General features: G+C 42.3%; 1 protein-coding gene and 1 long non-coding RNA gene across 2 annotated transcripts in view; one reads left to right on the plus strand and one right to left on the minus strand.

The window, feature by feature from the left end:
- The window catches only part of robo2 (roundabout 2), a 45,444-nt gene extending 39,452 nt beyond the window's left edge, over positions 1-5,992 (minus strand). Inside the window, exon 1 of the mRNA XM_033379708.1 lies at positions 5,165-5,992. Within this exon, the coding sequence (XP_033235599.1) occupies positions 5,165-5,465 (301 nt within the window). The 5' untranslated portion in view covers positions 5,466-5,992. The remainder of the gene's footprint in view (positions 1-5,164) is intronic.
- LOC26534193 (uncharacterized) overlaps positions 1-19,058 on the plus strand; it is an 85,622-nt gene that overhangs the window by 36,520 nt on the left and 30,044 nt on the right. The gene's annotated exons all lie outside the window — the stretch shown is intronic.

Raw genomic sequence — 19,058 nt, forward strand, 5'->3', positions numbered from 1 at the left:
ACATCGACAATCACAATCTGTGATTCGAGGATCCCACAGAGAGTCCAGCGCCCCCCTCTCCCCTCCACCGATTCAGATTAAGCCGTTTGTCAACTTGTCATAATTGGCCAGACGAACAGCCCCAAAACGTAAGCAGGGACCCAGTGGCGCCGATCTCCACTGCCTTCCACTTCCACTCTTGTTAACAAATTATAAAGTTTTTCTCTCTCTCTGTCTCTCTTCGAGCAAACGCCAACGTTTGTTGCAACTGCAACCGACTGCAAACGACGATGACTCAAGGCAATTCTTTGAAAATTTTTCATAATTTTCTTGCCGCGCGCGTAGGCAGCGCACAGCGCAGAGCGCACTGTGTGGAAAATCAGAGACCTCAGCCAAACGGCGACTGCTGGCGGCTATGTCTGCCACACAGAGCCACTGCAAAAGCCTTAACTTCATCAAGTGCACATATGCAAATCTCTGGCTCTGTCTCCGGGTCTCTGTCTCTGGCTTTGGCTTTGGCTCCAGCTCTCCACCTCGACTCTGGGGACTTTTGGCTTAAGGATAAACGACAAAGACAAACCTCTTTTCGGGGCAGCCGGAAATTTCAGATTTGTGTAATTAAATACATATTAGCCAGCATAACTTGTTGATCTTCTAGCTAACTCATTTTCAGCATTTCTTTGGGGCAAGAACTCCTGCAGGAGCAGGAAGGAAAGTCGTCGGAAGGTATTTGCATAAAATATTAGGCAAGCCATGAATGTGGCTACATTTATTACAAAAAATAACTTAAATGTTGGTCTTAAAGAAAAAAGCAAGCATTTCCATGGTTCTGATGGTGTCTGAATTCCATTTGCACATGAGCTCATGACAAGGGGAACATTCCTTGTCCAAAGCACCAATCAGCACTTTCGGATGAACGGAATATTCAATATTTGGCTCGTACTCGAAAGCGAGACGAGGAAACGAAACGGAAACAGCGTGAAATGAGATTTTTACAAGAATTTATCTATCTATGTATCTATTAATCTATCTATCTATCTATTAATCCATCTATCTATCTATTAATCCATCTATCTATCTATTAATCCATCTATCTATCTATTATTCCATCTATCTATCTATTTATCTATCCATCGTTCCATCCATCTGTCTATTCTTCATCTTCAACATCAAAGTAAATCCCCAAAAAAGTGGAAAACTTGTCCATTTTGTTGATAATTATTATATATCTTCCACTTCTATGAAATATGTAAATTTTCATTCTCTTTCCCTTAAACTCCTTGGCTCTTATGCCATTTCCAAAAACTTCCAATCGTTTTTCACGCCATTTTCCTGCCGGGCTGCCTTTCCCATAACTTGTGAATCAAATTTCATGTTGATTGACCTCTCCAGAATTGCATATCCTCCCTCTGGTCCACTCCTCCCCTTTCGCTGGCCCCTGGCCCCTTTCTCCCGGCCGCTTCGCTGCGCCAGTGCTCTCCAGTTATCCTACTGCTTCACACATAGCATTTCCAATGCAATTTGCAGACCTTTTTCTCACCAAAGCACAGATTTGCTTCCAGCTAGGAGGCAGCACGAAAAGAAACAAAAAGACTTTACCGAAAAAATCCAGTAACGCCTTCTCAAAAAAAAAAACCATTTTGCAGGCATTGCATTGCTTTGGATTGCATGCAAAAATGTTGCAGCAACAGCAACAACAACAACAGTAATAGTAACAACAGTAACGGCTTTAAACGCCAACTGCAACAACTGCAACATTTCGGATGCAAGTTTGCATTTTACGCGGCTGCCAGGCTTAATTTTCCTTTATTTTTAATATCACAAACCAAAAGGCAGCAAAATGTACATAAAACCCACGGCTATACAGCCACAAACACTCTCACAGATGCAGATACACAGCCCACCAACACACACACACACACAGATACATTTGAAACGGGGCTGTCAAGCGGGGCTGGCTCCCAGGAAGCAAAAAATAACAACAAGAAAATCTTTGCGTAGGCAAAACTTGGCTCGGACCATGTCCGAACTCCTCGCCTTTCAGACTTTTCAGCCTCTTCAGACTTGTTGCTGTTGCCGCCCGAAGAGCTCTTGCCCCGTTCTGTTCTTGCCCCGTCCTGCTTGTTGTTTTAAATAATTAATTATTGTTTAGTTGGCAAATAGCCTGGTCAAGATCGAATGGCCCCACAACCAGAGGAGAACGAAGGCCCAAGTGCAATTAGAAAGAAACACAAAAAAGTCCCAAAAGGAAAGGCTTTGATGGGGAGCCAAAAGATGTCGAAGTGTCTGGGAATATATAGTATTCCTGATCTAAAGAGTTAATACTTATTTTGGAAAAGATTTCCCTAATATTCATTACATTTTATTGGATATTTTTAATGTTCCCCTCGGAAGCACCTTCCGCAGCATATCTACAGGAAAGGCCACCGTAGCATCCTTCACTCTGTACATAAAACCAACCAAAAGTCTTCCAAATTATAACAATTTCAACATTCTACCTTCTATCGATAAAGAAATAAATGCCTAAATACCAAAGATTATATAAAAAAGGTCGAAAATGTCTCAAAACCAAACAAAAACCCTTCGAAAAATAGCCAAAATTCGTAGAATAATAGGAACCCAGGAATTCCCAACAAATATACACTACACCCCATAATAATCTACAGTCCAAAGGTCATCTAAGACACATACAATAGATATATCTTTAGGTGCCGCCCCAACATCAGCATCGGGCCCAAGTTTCAATCACATTTTGGCCCCAAACTCTGTGCCGAATAGCGAATATCGATAGAAACACTCTGGTTCCGCTACGTTCATTGTGTGGCCTGCAGCTGGGAACGGGATAGCAGCTCATTGGGTGATGCCCTGGAAATCGGTAGGGCAATCATGTGATTGAACAAATAACATGCTACGGACCAGCACTTGACTCCATTTGAAAGGAACTGAAAGGAACGGAAAGTAAGCCAGAGATACGGAGAGCGAGAAGCCCGCTACTTAGCCCAATTTTCGCATAATGCACATGAGTTTCAGATTCGAGACCTGAAAATTGCACAAGACTTTGAGGCTTGAGGCACAACCGAAAAAAAAAAGTGGAAAAGAACAAACTAGAAGCCAAGACAAAAGGCGAAATCTGAACCTAAAAACTGGGAGAAAAGAGTGTGTGTGTGTGTGCCACCACCCCCTGGAGATAGACATAAAAAAGCTGCAGCATGGTGCACTTGGGGATCCGGTTAGAAGCCAGTGGAAAAACGTTCCCCAGAGTGGCATTAGCAGGAGATTTTTGCTGCAAATTAAACCGTTTGTCAACCCCCTCGGCCCGCGCAGCATGTTAGAGGGCGATAATTTTTATGACCCCGAAAGATTCTCAAGCAGCCAGGGATTGACCCACCACCAGCATCAGCACCACCCGAAAAATAAGGCTGGTCACACACCCTGGCTGAAAAAAATGGTACTGTATGGCCGAGAGCCTGTCGTGTGCCGCGAGAAGATAATTTTATACAATTTATTATATCAAACGAGCGTCGTCGTCGTCGTCATCGTCGCGTGCAACACTTGCCACATCACACGAGAGGAGCTGCCCCAGAGATACAGAGATACATCTGAGGCTGTTGCGTGCTAAATGTTTTCACGTGGCGCACAGCGCATCCGAATTGCGTGTGTCCAAAACTTTAGATATCATTGGGCGATGGTTGGCATTAAAAAGCGTTTAATAAGCATTAGATTACAACATTCTCTCTCTCCAAAGAAGGGGTGTGCACGGCGGCCAGGGTTGCCACGGTTGTGCAGTCTTAAGCTCATTTAGATATATGTTTTATCTGGTACTTTGTCGAGCCATGAAATGTCCAATCAACCTCAGCCTCAACCCCAAAACTCCAACTACATTTTGCTTTAGTTTTCTTTCATTGCATTGCTCAGTGCCCCATCCCCCAGGGCCGACCGCAAAAGCCGCAAGATTCATTAGCCCAAAAGAAAGAAAAACTCCACTCGTAATCAGGTTCCTTGGGGAAAACTATTTACTACATACAATACATTGATTAGTTTTGTGGATAGACCGAACTGCAAACTCATTTCTCATTTATCTAGACAACATTTCTGTCTTTTCTGTTTTGGTTGAGTGATCTTTTGTGATCCTCTCTGGCTCTCCCTCCCCAAGGAGCTGCTCGGCTTTTTACCCTCATCTGCATGGTTTTTTTTCTGTGTGTAACTCGATCTGTGTTTTCTGTGGAAAATCTGTGTTTAGTTTCCACAAAACGATGTCCCTAAGTGGGTTCAGGGGGGGTTAGACATTAGGCATAAAGCAAGGTTGATAGAAGAAGGATAGATAGACTGAAGGTCTATGCAACAAAAGGGTTCTTTCATATAATTGTAATCGGAAAATTAATTAAAACTTTGTAAGAAGCGAGAATCCAATAGAAACTATCATCCTAGTCGGGGATCTAATGATCTTTGATGCAATATGCATGCTACTTCATGGATTATTCCCTAGACTTTTTCCAGAAGTGGAATTTTCTTTGGAAACTTGTAACAGAGCCCCCCAAAGAAGTTCTCAATCTACTCCAAATCCCGTCGAAACCTTTAGAGCTCCCTAATTGTGCCCTAGACCAAAAATATTCCCAAATAAACAGATCCTACGCCCAACCTTTGAAACCAAAAAGAAATCTCTACTAATGCCACACTCTATCCACCAATGAAGCGATCTTTCTGCCTCCCACGAGAGATGTGGGGGGGGAGTGCATCGCGCAGCTCTCTAATGAGAAAGAGAGGCAGAGTCGCATGAATAATGGGTCTATGAGGCAGAGTCGATGTCGCGTTCCGTCTATAAAATCGGCCTTAAAATCCATTAGCGAACGTTGCGTTGCGTTGCGTTGCACAGGCATAAATAAACCGCAGTGCCTTAATTTCACTCTCTTGTCGGTTGTCGGTTGTCGTTTGTCGCTTGTTGCAACCAAAAATAGACAAAACGAAAAAGATGAAACACGTAAATGGAAACAAATGACGCTAATAAATAAATGGGGAAAGGAAAGGCGACGCAGTCATGGGATAGAAGATATACAAGTCACAAAAGGATTTGCATTTAGGAGGTGGAGGAAATAGTTTGTCATAGTTTTTGCCCTTCAAATGGTGCTGGGATGTTTGCAACTGTTGCAAGTATATATGTATATATGCCACATCTGTTGACACTTACCCTTGAGAGCGGCAACTTGTGTTAATCCATTTAATCCAGAGAGTATCAGTAGCATGGGGAACACCGCCAGGGGCAGGGGCAGTGATGCCATCTTCTGGCCGACTCTGGCTCTGATTATTTTTAGCCTGGGCGACGTTGCGTCGACATTTTGATTGTTTCTATGTCGTCGGCGTTTGATCTCGCTGACGCTGACGCTGCCGGTGACGGCGTTATTTTTAATTTCACTTTCCTCGGATAAATGCTGAGGCAGCAACTGCAACTGCAACTGTGGCATGCCACCACGCATGGCCCGCAAATGCATCTTGTCAAAGTTTTATTCTACGCGCTCTTTAATTGCCCGAAATCTTTCTTGGCACACACACACTCCTCTCAACAACCGGCACTATCCATCCATTCAAAATAGAACTGCACTCATTTTTTGTTTTCAAAATTTCTTTCTTTCTTTGTTTTGGCACACAATTTTTGTTTGAATCGTTTCGAATGTTAATCCATGGCGGGGCTCCTGCTTTTCGCCGTCTAACCGGAACGACACTGACGACTACGACAACCGCGACGAGACCTTAACACGCGTCCGACACGAACGGCAGTACCGAGCTCTTCCAACACAAAAATTCAACTGGCACGGCCCAGTCCCGGCCCGGAGTTCCGCGTTCGTTTCACAGACGGTTCTGCCGAAGGCCTATCGGGCCGCTTCGGCTTGCGCTCGGGTCTGCAGCGACTCGTTCTGCGGCAACCAGTAAAGCTTGTTGCATGCTGTGGACTCCATTTGGATTGTATTGACCTTTTGTTTACTTGCCAGCCGCTCCGCTCGGTGGGGTTTGTTTTGTTCCATTTACCAGTCGTTCACTTCGGTTCGGATCGTATATTACGTACAGCTGTGTGTGTGAGGCTGAGCAACATTCGATGGAACGGAATGGAACTGAATGATGAGGCATCTGTTGATAAGAAAGAACTGATGAGGGGGGTTTTTACTTAGTGGCTTGGTATTTTCTTTTATAGAGTGTGTTCATTGTGGACTAAATAGGGGATTAAACATAAAATATGTGGAATAAAAATTGTGAGATTATAGCCTATAGCCTCTTACCTATAGCCATGGAAAACGGCAATATGTATTTTTTCAAATTTGTTGTTAGTAAAAAATATTTCTTTTAACCATATATAATTTTGTTTGAAAAATCTTAATTAAAAATTAATTTTTTAGGCAGATTTAGAGCGGGGAAAACCTTTTCTTTAGCTTCAAAATCTATTAGATTTTTTATTTTAAAATTTTTTCGTGGCGCCACGACTTTAAGAACTTTGCCGCTTCTACGATACATGGAATCCACCAGTTTCGAACCAATTATTGAATCAATTGATTACCCTTCGGTTTTATGTGTGTTTTCTCAAACGATTACTTCCTTATAGAGCATGTTCCTTATGGGTATTTGGGATTATGGTTGGAAAGTTGATCAAATATGGCATTGTTAAGGCCTAAAAGGGTAACAGCACAAGAGATGTGGTGTTAAAGTTATACAAATATTGCCATATTTCGGTGTAGGCGTGAAAATGGATAGAATTAATAATTATTTATGAATTGAACTATAATTAATGAATTATTAATTATAAGACTGTGCTCAGAAAATGAAACGAAGAAGGTAGATCTTATTTAAAAAGGGATTTAGCTAGAGAAAGATATAGAGAGAGGCTTTAGATACAAATAGATACAATTTTGAGCAAAGATGATAAAATGTTGCAAAAATTCAAGAGTTCCACATGATCTTGGGTATATGGTAGAGTTTTTTCTATCCCTTAATTATTGTTTTGAAGTTTTGCGACGCTAATCTGCTACATGCCACATCCAGCAAAGGGATACAAAACTGTAAGGAAATAGGTAGCGTATTTCTAGGGTAAGCCAATCCTCTTCTTAGGCCAGACTTCAAGCAGACTTCAAACAATAGGTGTTTCCCTGGCTACTTACTGAAATGTTGGCAAACAAAGAAGCTACTTTTTGGTTCAGTGAAGGTCGGATGAGTGATGACAAATATCACAGGAATGGGAATGTTCAGCCAGTGATTTCTCATTCAAAATATACGTTCCTTCCCTTCCAAATAGTCTCGTATTTTGTTTGATTTCAACTCTTTGGTTCTTTGGATGTTGTCAAGCCAACAAATGGCCAACCTTTGTGCTCCTTCACTGTTATGGTTCTCTCAATTGGAATGCCAGAACATTTTCAGCTTTGGATAATCCATACTTGTTGCATTTGATTGGCCCCCTGGCACCATTGTTATGGATATTCCCGTGCCCCTCTCCCCCTCTCCACTCCCCACTCCCCACTGGCCCTGCCCAGACCAGACTCTGCCTCAAATGGGCGACCATTTGCTATCTAATCTGTACGAGTGCGCCACTCACTCTCCAGCTGTTAGCTCATCTATTTCCAAACTGCAATAAAGCCAGACAAAGTTCGGGACCAGCACAGCACTACACTCCGACGCATTTCACAATCCATCCATCCGTCCACAAAGAATGGGAATAGAATGAATAGAAATCAAAGCGGTGGAGTCGAGTAGAGTCGAGTCGAGTCGAGTAGAGGGACACTGTCCCTATCAGAGGCTATTGGCAGACGCCTTTTGGTCCGTTAGCGGCGGCGCGCTAATGAATTTCGAAAATCAATTGAATGACCAAACGATACGATACGATACTCGGTATTGTATTAATTTATCAAAGTGCATATCCGAGAGGAGAGGCTTTCGTATAAATCGCTGCCTAATTTCCCAACATTTGTGTTCCATAATCAATATAACTTTTTTTTCTTTCGCTCAGGTAGTTTTTCCCCCTCGATTCCCACTCATCTATGGCCCCGAGTGTGAAGTCTGTTCATTAATGCTCCGTTCGGTCATCAAAAGATACAGATAGATTTGCCGGGGTCCCACATCCACAGAGAAGTGTAAAATAGAGGTGTGTTTCCATTCCATGGACAAGAATTGTGCGTGCATTTGGGACGGGGAACGGGGAAGGGGAACGGGGACGGGGCAGGTGTTGGCCTATCATTCTCTCGTTCTCTTTTTCTACATTCAATGTGCATTGTCTCTGCCCGAAAGGTCAAAGTGCGTCCCCCCTCTCTTTTTATCCTAAACTCTCGAAAAGAGGAAGAATCCAGGTAGAAGGGCGAGAGAGTATTTGTGTGGCAGGTAAACTCCATTTTTCAAATGCTGATAATTGGCCAATTTACAGAAGAAGAGATGCTCTGCTTGCAACGTGAAACGTGTGGTATCTGTGCAGGGTATGCGTTCAAGGGCGAGAAGTTTGGCAACGTCGCGGTGGGAGGGTATAGAAAAATAGGTGTTTAGGTGTGAAAACAAATGAGGATATGCGGGGGTTCAGAATGCAAATACATGACTTTTTCCACCAGAACCAATGTGTAGCGGCACACGTGGCTCGACATCAGGATACTCTTCACTCAATTTCTGTAAATGCAATCCATTAGGCATTACCCAAGCCAAAATTTAAGCATCTTAGACTTCTCTTTGCCTTTGATTCCTGCTCTCTGAACTCTGTCTGAACTTTGGCAACGCTGCACCGTTCAACGTTCAACCTTATCTAGGCGGAATGCTGTGTTGCCCTTTGCCCTGTTTGTGCCCAAAGTCAGACGGTATCTGTCTGTCTGTCATGTCGTTTGGCTTAAGCCTTGTTAATGACATGTAAGTTGCGTCTCAATTGCGGATTTGCGGAGCTTCACTGCCAAATGAAATGACATTTTGATTGTCAAAATGGAGCCCAAAAAGAGACAGGGCAGGGGGAAGGGAACAGGGAACTTATGGATGATGCACTTTCATAAACATGGTTTAACTCATTCAGGAAGCAAGAGAGGAGGATACTCTTTATTCGTGTATTATTTATTTGTGTTTAAATGAAAAGCAAACAAATTACGTATACGTGCACACTCAAGATAATTGAAATTAGCGACTGTGACAGCATGATTACCTTCCCTAACATCTCCTGGGGACCCGCCCAGGCCACAAATCTCTGCCGGCAGACAGACACACCAGAGAGAGGGAGAACGGGTGAGCGGGAGAAAAGGGAGAGAGAGATACAACACGCATGTGTACTCGTATCCGAGAAGACGTTGGACGCCCACTCGAAAGAGCCAAACCCCAATTGAGTGGGTTTTTTGGACAGGCCATGACTGTGGGTAACCCAGACCCATCTTGCCGCATGCCGCATGCCGTATGCCTCACACCGCCCTAACCCAACCCAGAACGCATTGGGACTGTAAGCAAAGCTGAGGTTTGTTGTACAATTGCTGCAGTGGGGCTTCAGTGGGGCTCCAGTGGGGGGAATATATGATAATGAGCAGGAAATGAGTTGAGTGTGAAATTTATGGACAGGAGTGTTTGAGGCCTAGTCTGGCTCTGTGCCTCTCGATGAACGATGAATCACATCAGTCCTCTTTGAATAATGATTGTAATTAAAAAATCTTCCTTTATTTTGATAATTTATGAAGCTCTCTCCCCCCTTGAAAGATGTCAATGAATGTTGAATATTATATCCTACAGAGGTTCATGTCCCCTCTGGCAACTATCCACACTTCTCTATGCCCCATACTTCCATTTACATTCCACAAATCCTCTCCATAAGCCAGTCACCTAAAAATATGCACAGATGCACAGGCTCTTTGGTGGTGTAAAGCCACAAAATTCGGCCATAAAAACGTAATCCCATTACCATAAACGTATATACAACAAATGAAATTAAAAGTCAATAAAAGTTTAACTAACTCGAACAACAATAATAAAAATCAATGAATCTGCTGTCTGTCTGTCGGTCTGATGCTGTCATAAATTATGGAAAAACGGCACAAAAACCATGGCAAAAATATGCGAAAATATCAACAATTGTATGAGAATTTTAATACTTTGTTTAAATAAATCATAAGTTAATTAAATAATCAAATTTGAATGCAAACACAATGGGGAATAATCAATCAGGGAGGGATGGATTGTGGATTGTAGGAAGGGTATTATCCAAATATAAGACAGAAAAGAAAGTGCTTCTGTCCCTAAAAATTATATAATATCGGTCTATAACCTTTAGCAGATTCTCCTCAAGGATTCCTCTACAGGTAGGGCATGAATCGAGATTTTTCTAATAAATAATATAATATTATTATTGTGTATAAATTACTGAAAAAGCCATCTGGAAATGCATTGAGTTTCGGCTTAAAGACTGCTCCACAGTCGGTAGATTTTGTATCTTTTACAAGACTAAATACAACAGAATCATTAGCCAAAACAAGCACCCTCCTCTACCCCATCTCTGGCCCTGTGATATGTGGCAGATCTACAACAGATTGTGGCACTATGTTTCAAGCCATCTCCTGCTCTTCGTGGTGGAATATTTCTTATATAACTAATGCCAAACCCTTATCAAATCCCTTCAGCCGAGGAGCAGGAATATTGATAGCTCTGAGAAAACTTCAAACTGTAGAAATCGCCCAAACAATGGCCAGCAAACACCCACATATTTTCGGCATATTTGCCACTGCCATTTAGACCTCATTCCTCTTCCACTCCCTTCCATTCTTTGGAATTAGAGACCAATTATTTTGCAAATGTTTTTGTTTTAAATTTGCATTTGCTTTCATTTGAAATTTGAATTTCGATCCCAGATGATAGCCAAGCTTATTAACATTTTATTGTTTTTACTATGGCTTCTAATTAATATTTTCAGTAGTTGCCGCCGCCGCCGACGACCACCAACAAAGCCAATGAGTGGGAAGGAGATAAACACAGACAGAGATAGAGATAGAGAGAGAGACACTCCACACTCCACACTCCATCCATGCATTCAGTCGTGCATTGAGGGGCTGCCTGCCTGCCTGCCTGCTTTTTGTGTTGTGGGCGTCAGTATATATCATTTGAATGGAGCTTTTTTTTGGGGGAAATGTTTCGTAATCGAGATAATCATAGAGTGGATTCATTAAAAACCGAAATATGAGCAAAGCAAACACAAACACAAATACAAACAAAAAGCGAAGCTTTGAAGCTGCTGGCGGTCCCCCTGCCGCCTGCTGCTGCTGCCACAGTGTGTGGCAAATAGTTTTGTAGATCTCTATCGGGGCAATATTCGGTTGTTTCTGGTAGCACAAAATAAACAGCAGGCGACCCCCCCTCGGCCCCTCGGCCCCTCGCATGGCCATAATTAATTACATATTTCAATTGTGTGACACTCGGGATTACGAAATTGTTCAAAAATTTCTATTCATTTTCATTTGCTTTTTTTACGAGTATGTGGCTTTGCCCTTTTCCATATGAGCATTGAGGATTGAGGATTGCGGATTGTATTGTCTTGTGATCTCTGCCGTAGATTGTCGTTTGTCGAGTACGGGGTAATCTCTTTTTCTGAGCGAGAGGACACCCAAGGTTTCGGTAAGGTCATACATTGACTGTCGGGCTTCCTGTATTTTCCTAAAGGTTATGTACAGGGTGGGTGCCTCCGAGAGATGATCTGTGGGATTATTTTCAGCGGAATGTCTCTTGTTTGGACAGGCACTGTTACAGTATTGGCTTCCGCCCAGGGAAGAGTAAAAATAGCTGTGAAAATATAAAGAAAAGTAAAAGAAACAGTGGGATTTCTCTTCAGCGGACACCCAATGTGTCACTGGGCTTATTCAATCAATGAATAAGTGATTTGAAAGAATATTCGGCACCACAAAACTTTCTGAGATGCCTGAAACGTAGGAAGTAAGTATCTTTCATCTGGAAGCACCACAGCTAAGGAAAAATTCCTTAAACCTTCAGAAGATAGTTCCATTCCGAGATACAAATGTCCCTTCCCCTTGAACAAACTTTCCCATATCAAAAATTAAAAAGAAGAAGCAAAACTTTATCCCACTTTAGTCATAGCTAATTTTCAATCAACCTCCCCCATTTCTGATCCTCATGTCGATTGGCTAAGCTCTACGATTGTAGGAGTCCCCTAATCACTTAATACCCTAAATAACCGATAGTTAAGACCCAAAGCCAGACTGCGAACGAGATACAGGGACCCAGCAGACGGGCCCAGTCAATTTAACAACCATCTATCATTAAATAATTTGTTAAATTTCTTTCAAAAACCAAAAAGCGCCACGCAGACCCTCGGGACCTCGTTTTTTTCAGTTTTAATTAGTTGTGCAGTCGATAAAAATGCGCTGAAAATGAAGCGAGACGGAAAGACACAACCGCAAAGAATAATAAAAAACGAAAGAAAGAAACGCGTTCGTTCGGTGGATACCAGAGCGAGGGAGAGAACGAAACACTAAGCTGGAAAAAGATTCGCACGCATCCAGCAGATCGGCAGACACAGGCCCGAAGAGGTAGCGGCAGAAATAGGATCATTAGCCGGGGAAGAGGGAGGGAAGCAGTCCGAAAGAGGGTCGACTAGGGGATACCTGGTGCTGGGAAGGGCTTCAAATATCTCAAGAACTCAATGAAATAGAAGGAAAGGATTTGAGAGTGCACTGGTTGCTTCAAAGAATATTCTTTCCTGCAATCCCAGGAAACTCCCAAATATCTCCTTATAAAAGCCGTTTCTCCAGCTCATAAATTGTACAAGATATCATTGACCTACCCTATAAAAACCGGGCACTAAAAAGGAACAAAAACGAGAGTTTCAGTGGGAGAAATACATAGACTGGCAGCGGGGCTGGTGAAGGCGAAGGCGAAATGATCGCCACGGAATGGTTAGTACGTGATCGGTTCATAAAACTAAAAGCAGCCATAAACTGATAATTTGAGGATTTATAAAAACAGCAAAGCCAGCCACACGGCCATGGAAACAATAGCGTTTGAAAGGGCAGACGTAGAGGCCCTCGGATTGATCCGCGTTGAGTAGCCCAAAAACGCAGGCACCGGACAAAATGGCACAGGAAGCATCGATAATCATAATAATGATGATCAGATCAGATTCATCGCGATGCTGATGATAATGATGATGATGGGGATGGGGTTGGGGCTGGCGATGGCGATGGATCTCCTATGCCTTCCTGGAAGTTGGGATTATGAAAACTTTTCTAACAACAACGAAAACGGGTGGCCCAAACAGATTATAATCATGTTAACCTAAGTGAAATCACTACTGAAGGATGAATGGCTTTTGGGGGCAGACAGAAGCCACGTTTTGTTGCATGAATGATTTTCTTAGATGAATGAACGTGCATTAGGGCTTGATCTCTGACAAAGAAGGACAACAAAGATATTTATACGAAATGAAATAAAAAAAAATAATTAATAAATAAAATAAAAAAAAATAAATGAAGTCGAAAAATAAAAAATAAAGTAAAAATCATTATTAATCACAATAAAATCTTAAAATAATTATATAAAAAATAAAATAGAATATAATTAGTAAGAATATAAAAAAAATATGCTTTAAAATGAAAATTGATGATAGAAAATTGCACAATCTTTAGTTTCTTTGTTCTATAGAAAAAATAATGGCATAAAAAACTCAGAAAAAGTCATTTCTATAATTTTGGAAAACTCTTCCAGAGGAGCTTCTAGACCCCTATAACCACTGAGCCATATGATTGCCAATGGATTCCACAATCCCTCGCACTTTCAATCTCCGATGGGGCCCCAAAATATTGTGAGTTTTTTCCATTTTATAGGATATACAGACCTCAAGTGGTCATTCAGGACTTTCGTCATCATTCTTGGTTGTACGGCCACACCTAAGTTCAAGAAAATACTTTTTTACCATTGAAATTGATGGTTTCAGAGCTCCCTTTGTGACAGGAGTCAACTGCCAGATGCCTGTTGACAGAAGCAGAGTTAATAGCCCTCGTATTTGTAGGTTGAAAGATCAATAGACTATAAGTTGATAGAAGATACACTGAAGAACTACAAAGATACTCGTGCAATCCTAAGTATTCATATTTAAAAGAGGGCTCCCAATCCACATACAACAGAAGATCAAAGGTAAAACCAAATCAAAAAGGTTTCTTTTTATGATCTTAACTAAATTAAATCTTCCTTGCAGCCTTGCACATCTTTCAGATACGTGTTCCAAAGACTTCCAAAGAGTAAAGTAGTTTGTGGACTAATCCGCTTGTGGGCCCTCGCTCGCCGTGATTTCACGACCAAAACGCTGATCCGTGATCCCTTTTTATGTGGCAGCGCGATCGAGTTCATGTTCGAACACTTCCCGAGCATGATTAAATTTTAATGTGTTTTCATTCGAAGGCGTTTCATTGTGCAAACTCTTTCGACATCCGACTACTACTCGTCGCACTACTGCTGGAAGCCGGTGCTAAAGCTGCTGCTTCTGGCAGATCGTAAAACGTTCACAGTTTCCCCGCTGAAGTTTTATGATCGTCGGAGCTAATTAAAATATTTCCAGCTCTGGCTGGGGATTGGGGACTGGGGGATTGCAAACGGAACTTGGACAGCAAATGCACTCAAAATAAAATTCGTGTTTATTTTGTTGCTGTTTTGCAGGTCCGAGGTCCGAATGAATGTGCCTCGATTTGCAATTTGCCATAATTAAGCATTAACTTTTGTGGTGTCATAAATCGGGAGACAGGCAGCGATCGCCCAGAGAGATCCCAGGGAGAGGAAATCCTTATCTGCGGAACTCAGCGGCGGGTCAAGAGTGTCGGCGACCCAAGACGACTATAAAAATTGAAAATTACCAACGCAACGAGACGGATAGACAGAGAGATACAGATGCACTGATACACAGATACAGATAGAGAATATTAAATATTAAAGAGACAAAAAACGAGGGTAGAAGGGCATCTCGAATCGCAGCCATGAATGAAGTGCGTACTGAATGAAATGGGTCTCTCTCCCAGTCTGGGAATCCTCTCCTCTCCGATACTCGCACATCATGGGAGTCCCGGATAGACAGGGCATGGCAAATTCATACTTCAAAAAGATACAAAAAAGAACACAATTCCATGGCTCTTCCTCTCTTTTAATATAGTTTTTGTTTAGCTGCGCGACAACATTGCCTTCCCGTATCTTTCATTCGAGTTTCAATCGACAGACCCCGGCCGAGGCCCAGGCCCAGTCCAAGGGGACAAAGCCGCACCAGGGACCGTATACCGGGGACCGTCCGAAGGGTTGTGTCGCAGAGGCGTCGATAAAACCACGGGGGGTCATAAATTTTCAAGCTTCTTGCTTTTTGTTTGTCCAGAGAAGATATCAATTGAAGAAGCCGACGCCAAGCCAAAGTTATCGCCAAAAAATAAAGAATGTTTCGTTGTTCTTCCTTTTGGAGGCCCTTCAACCTTTACGAGTGCATTTCTGCTTTCGTTTTTGTGGCTTGCCTCTTGTGGCGGGGAATGTGTCATGATCAGGAGAAAGGGTATATCTTGGAGGGGGGATACGACCACTGTTAGCGTCATCCAATATGATAGGGTATGAGATCAGGAGGGGTTTAGGCAGTGTACAGTATTTTATTATATCCCCTAAGTATCCTCTTTATAGGGTATTATTTCCCTCGTTGTGGGGCTCTTACAGGTCACCTCGTAGTCGTTTCCTGTTCACATTCTCCAGCTTTCCTGCTGCTGCTATCGCATACGATTTAGTGTCGTCTTTGGTGCTTATCTGCGGTGGCTTTCTTTCACCAGAGCTGGACTGGGGCGACTTCTCGACAGATCCACCTCTCTGGGTATCTTTCTCTCTCTCTCTCACTTGCTGGCAACTTCCACAATCTCTCGCACTCTTTCTCCCTTTCTCACTGTATCTCTTTCTCTGTCTGTTTCTTGGGACGTCTGGTGAGCGTGTGTCATCGCAGTTAAGTGGCGCGGCAAAGAGTTAATCTCGTCGATAATTATAATTTATGGCTCGCTGTGTGTTCACCTTCTTCAAAACCAAAAAAAAAAAATTGTATGCTCCAACTACTTGAACGTATGGATCGTTTGGGGAACTGCAACACTTTTTTATGCTTTTTCCGATACACTTTCCAATAGGGTCTTAGGGTTTTCATGGGGGATTTGATTGGGGAGGAGGGGTACATATGTATCTCTCTTTAAAACTTGTGGATCATCGTTATGTCCGTACCGATCGTGGAGCGTTCGAAGCGAGTCAGCTGGGGGTTAGAGCAGGAGCTTGCCTTGGGATTTAGAATATGGTGATAGTATTCATATGCTATCGGTTCTAGGTGAACGATCCTATGACTTGGACTATTTGGGACACTAAGAATATTCGTCCAATGGGGAATATATCTGGCATATATCTTGGATATAACACAGAAAACCCACAAAACAATTATCCGTAAATTTGTTTCAACAAATTTGTACAATTAAAAATCTCAAAATTCCTCAAAGCTCAAACAGAATTTAATGAATCTTTTTACCCAAAAAAAGAGTATCTAAATCTCAGGTTTGTCGTTGTTTGTTTTTTCTCGGTATTTTTCATTATTTTGTATGCTTCTTCTGCTTCATTTCTGTGCTTCATCATAATCACAATTTTAATTGGAGTTTCGGCATAAAGAAAAATCAACGCATTGACTTGTTTTATTTTTCTCTTTTCTGGTTTTATTTTTCCGTTTTATTTCTGGCTTTTTGCTGCCGTCAAAACTGACAATATTTATGATTTAGATTGCCCATTGTAATTGATCATTGTCTGTGGCGATCATAAACTATGTATTCCACTGTACAGACATGCTGTCTATATCTTTGTTTGTGTGCCCGCCGTTTTATGGTGTGCGCCCAATTATGTCAATCACAGCCCATGGCCCATGGGGCTACTGTTGGGCTGTTCTGCTGTTGTGCTGTTGTTTGCCCCCTTTTGACCACTCACCTACATAGATAGACGCACACACACACACACACACACACTTCCTATTATAGTATCTATATCGTAATTTATCATATTGATAAGACAGTGAAAGGGAAAGGGCCAGTGGTTGCGTACTGATAGCGTCTCCGCCATGTCTGGAGGTAGAACGGAATGATCAATGGCCGGCCAATGGATCGCGCCGGCTAGTCCTTAATCTCGGGCACATTAACTCAATTTACGCGATAAATAATAAGCGCAGCTCCCCGCCAACAAATGTGGAGCCCAGGCATTCAGGCAAAACGACGCACACAACAATCATAATTTATCAGTTAGCACATCGCACAGTGGACTGGAAACGTTTAAGCGGGGAGCCATAAGGCTTAATGGGGAAACAGCACCTAAAAGTGGTAGTAATAATAATTATAGTAGTAGTACATTTCAAGCCTAAATGAGTCTGTTAAAAGTACCCACAAATTATGGGAATATATACGAGTATCTTGTTCAAAATTTAGTAATTAAGAGCATGGTAATACAGTCATTTTGTAGCTTTCGAGGCTTTCGAAGAAGAGAAAAAAGCGACTCTGAATATATTTGTGACTTTTAAGCCCAAAAAGTAGCAGCATTGTATTTCCACCAGGGAACGATGTACATATGAAAACATCCCTATAGTACTATTTCTAAGTAGAGGACAAGACCCCTTCTCACTCGCTTCGCTTGTGCGTCAACCCCAGGCTCCCTCGCTTGCTTCCTCGCGCCGACATGAGTCAAATTTCGAGACCACGTCGATGACTCAAAATCGCTTGTTCGCTTACAGATTGGATTGGAGTCAAATATCGACGAACCAAATCTTTTTTATGAGGTATATAGATATTCTCTCCTATTCTATCATCTCCATGTACCCCATTTTTACCCTTAAATAGGTAAGATATAAGATATTCATCAGAATTAATCTTTGATTTCTGCGATACTGGAATTCACTTAAACTATTCCTGCAGTTCTTAAATGTCTGTCATCAAGCCAGTGTTCATCTTTCTACCGATAGGATACGATCACTAGAACATATATGTGATGCAAGTATTTGCCTTAAATTTTTGTATAATTTACTCTTTTATTGAGAAGTAAAGGTGATAGGATACTAGAAAATATTATTCAATTAGAATCTCTCTTTGTGGGAGTCCAAAAAATATCAGAAGATATGGTTTAAAATCATTCCTTACCATAGAAATAGCCCAAAACCCTATTGGAAATCATTACCATGGTGTAACTTCGTTCAATCCGTCTATGAACTCAGTTTCTATAGATTTATTAATGAATATCCATGAGGACAGTCTTACAATCTGTTATAAAAGACCCATAAACATAGTCTTAACAGGAAGTTGGTAGCTTATCGATGGCTTTATAACCACTGTACAGCGTACACTTTGCCCCTGGACAGAACGCATCTATTTAAAGAGCCACTCAGCAGCCTCCCCCCCATCCCACCTATCGGGCCACACCACAGCCACCTCAGCGGCCTCCTGGGCCTCCAGAGCACTTAATCATGCGAGTCTTGTTGCAGATTAACTCATTACTTAACACTTTTCCACCGACGCGACGCGACGACGAGCAAGACGACTGCTGCTGCGACTGCCACGACTGCCACGACTGCCGACTGACGGATGTTGATGAGCATAATTGTGTGGCCACAGCGTAAGTCGGCAAAAGGGCCAACTAAACGACCCAGATGAAGACGACAACACCTACAAATCAGCAATGGGTTGCTTGGGATATGTTATGGCTATGCTCTGTGCTGATGTGGGGGCGTGCCCATCGATTTGGGATGCCTCACTGCCTCCGAGGAGGAGAGTGTTCTGTGCTGTGCGTGTGTTTCAAAATTGATGTTCACCTTCTGCCATGTTTTGCCAATGGACGGGAGGAGGGCGGATGGCGGATGGCGGAGGAGGCAGCCACCTCGCCTAATGACTCGAAATATGTTTTGTTGTATCTGTGGCATTAACATTCCTTTCGAGGGGCCAAACATCATATATTGCGCAAACAGGCTTAAGTTGAAGTCACTCGGATGCGGATTCGACTGGATATGTCACTGGGAAGGAGAGTGTTTCGTGTTTCGGATATTTTGGGAGTGGTGTTTCGCTGTTAATTATCCGAGT

Source organism: Drosophila pseudoobscura, chromosome 4 (genome assembly GCF_009870125.1).
Source record: "Drosophila pseudoobscura strain MV-25-SWS-2005 chromosome 4, UCI_Dpse_MV25, whole genome shotgun sequence".
In the NCBI taxonomy this organism is placed as follows: domain Eukaryota; kingdom Metazoa; phylum Arthropoda; class Insecta; order Diptera; family Drosophilidae; genus Drosophila; species Drosophila pseudoobscura.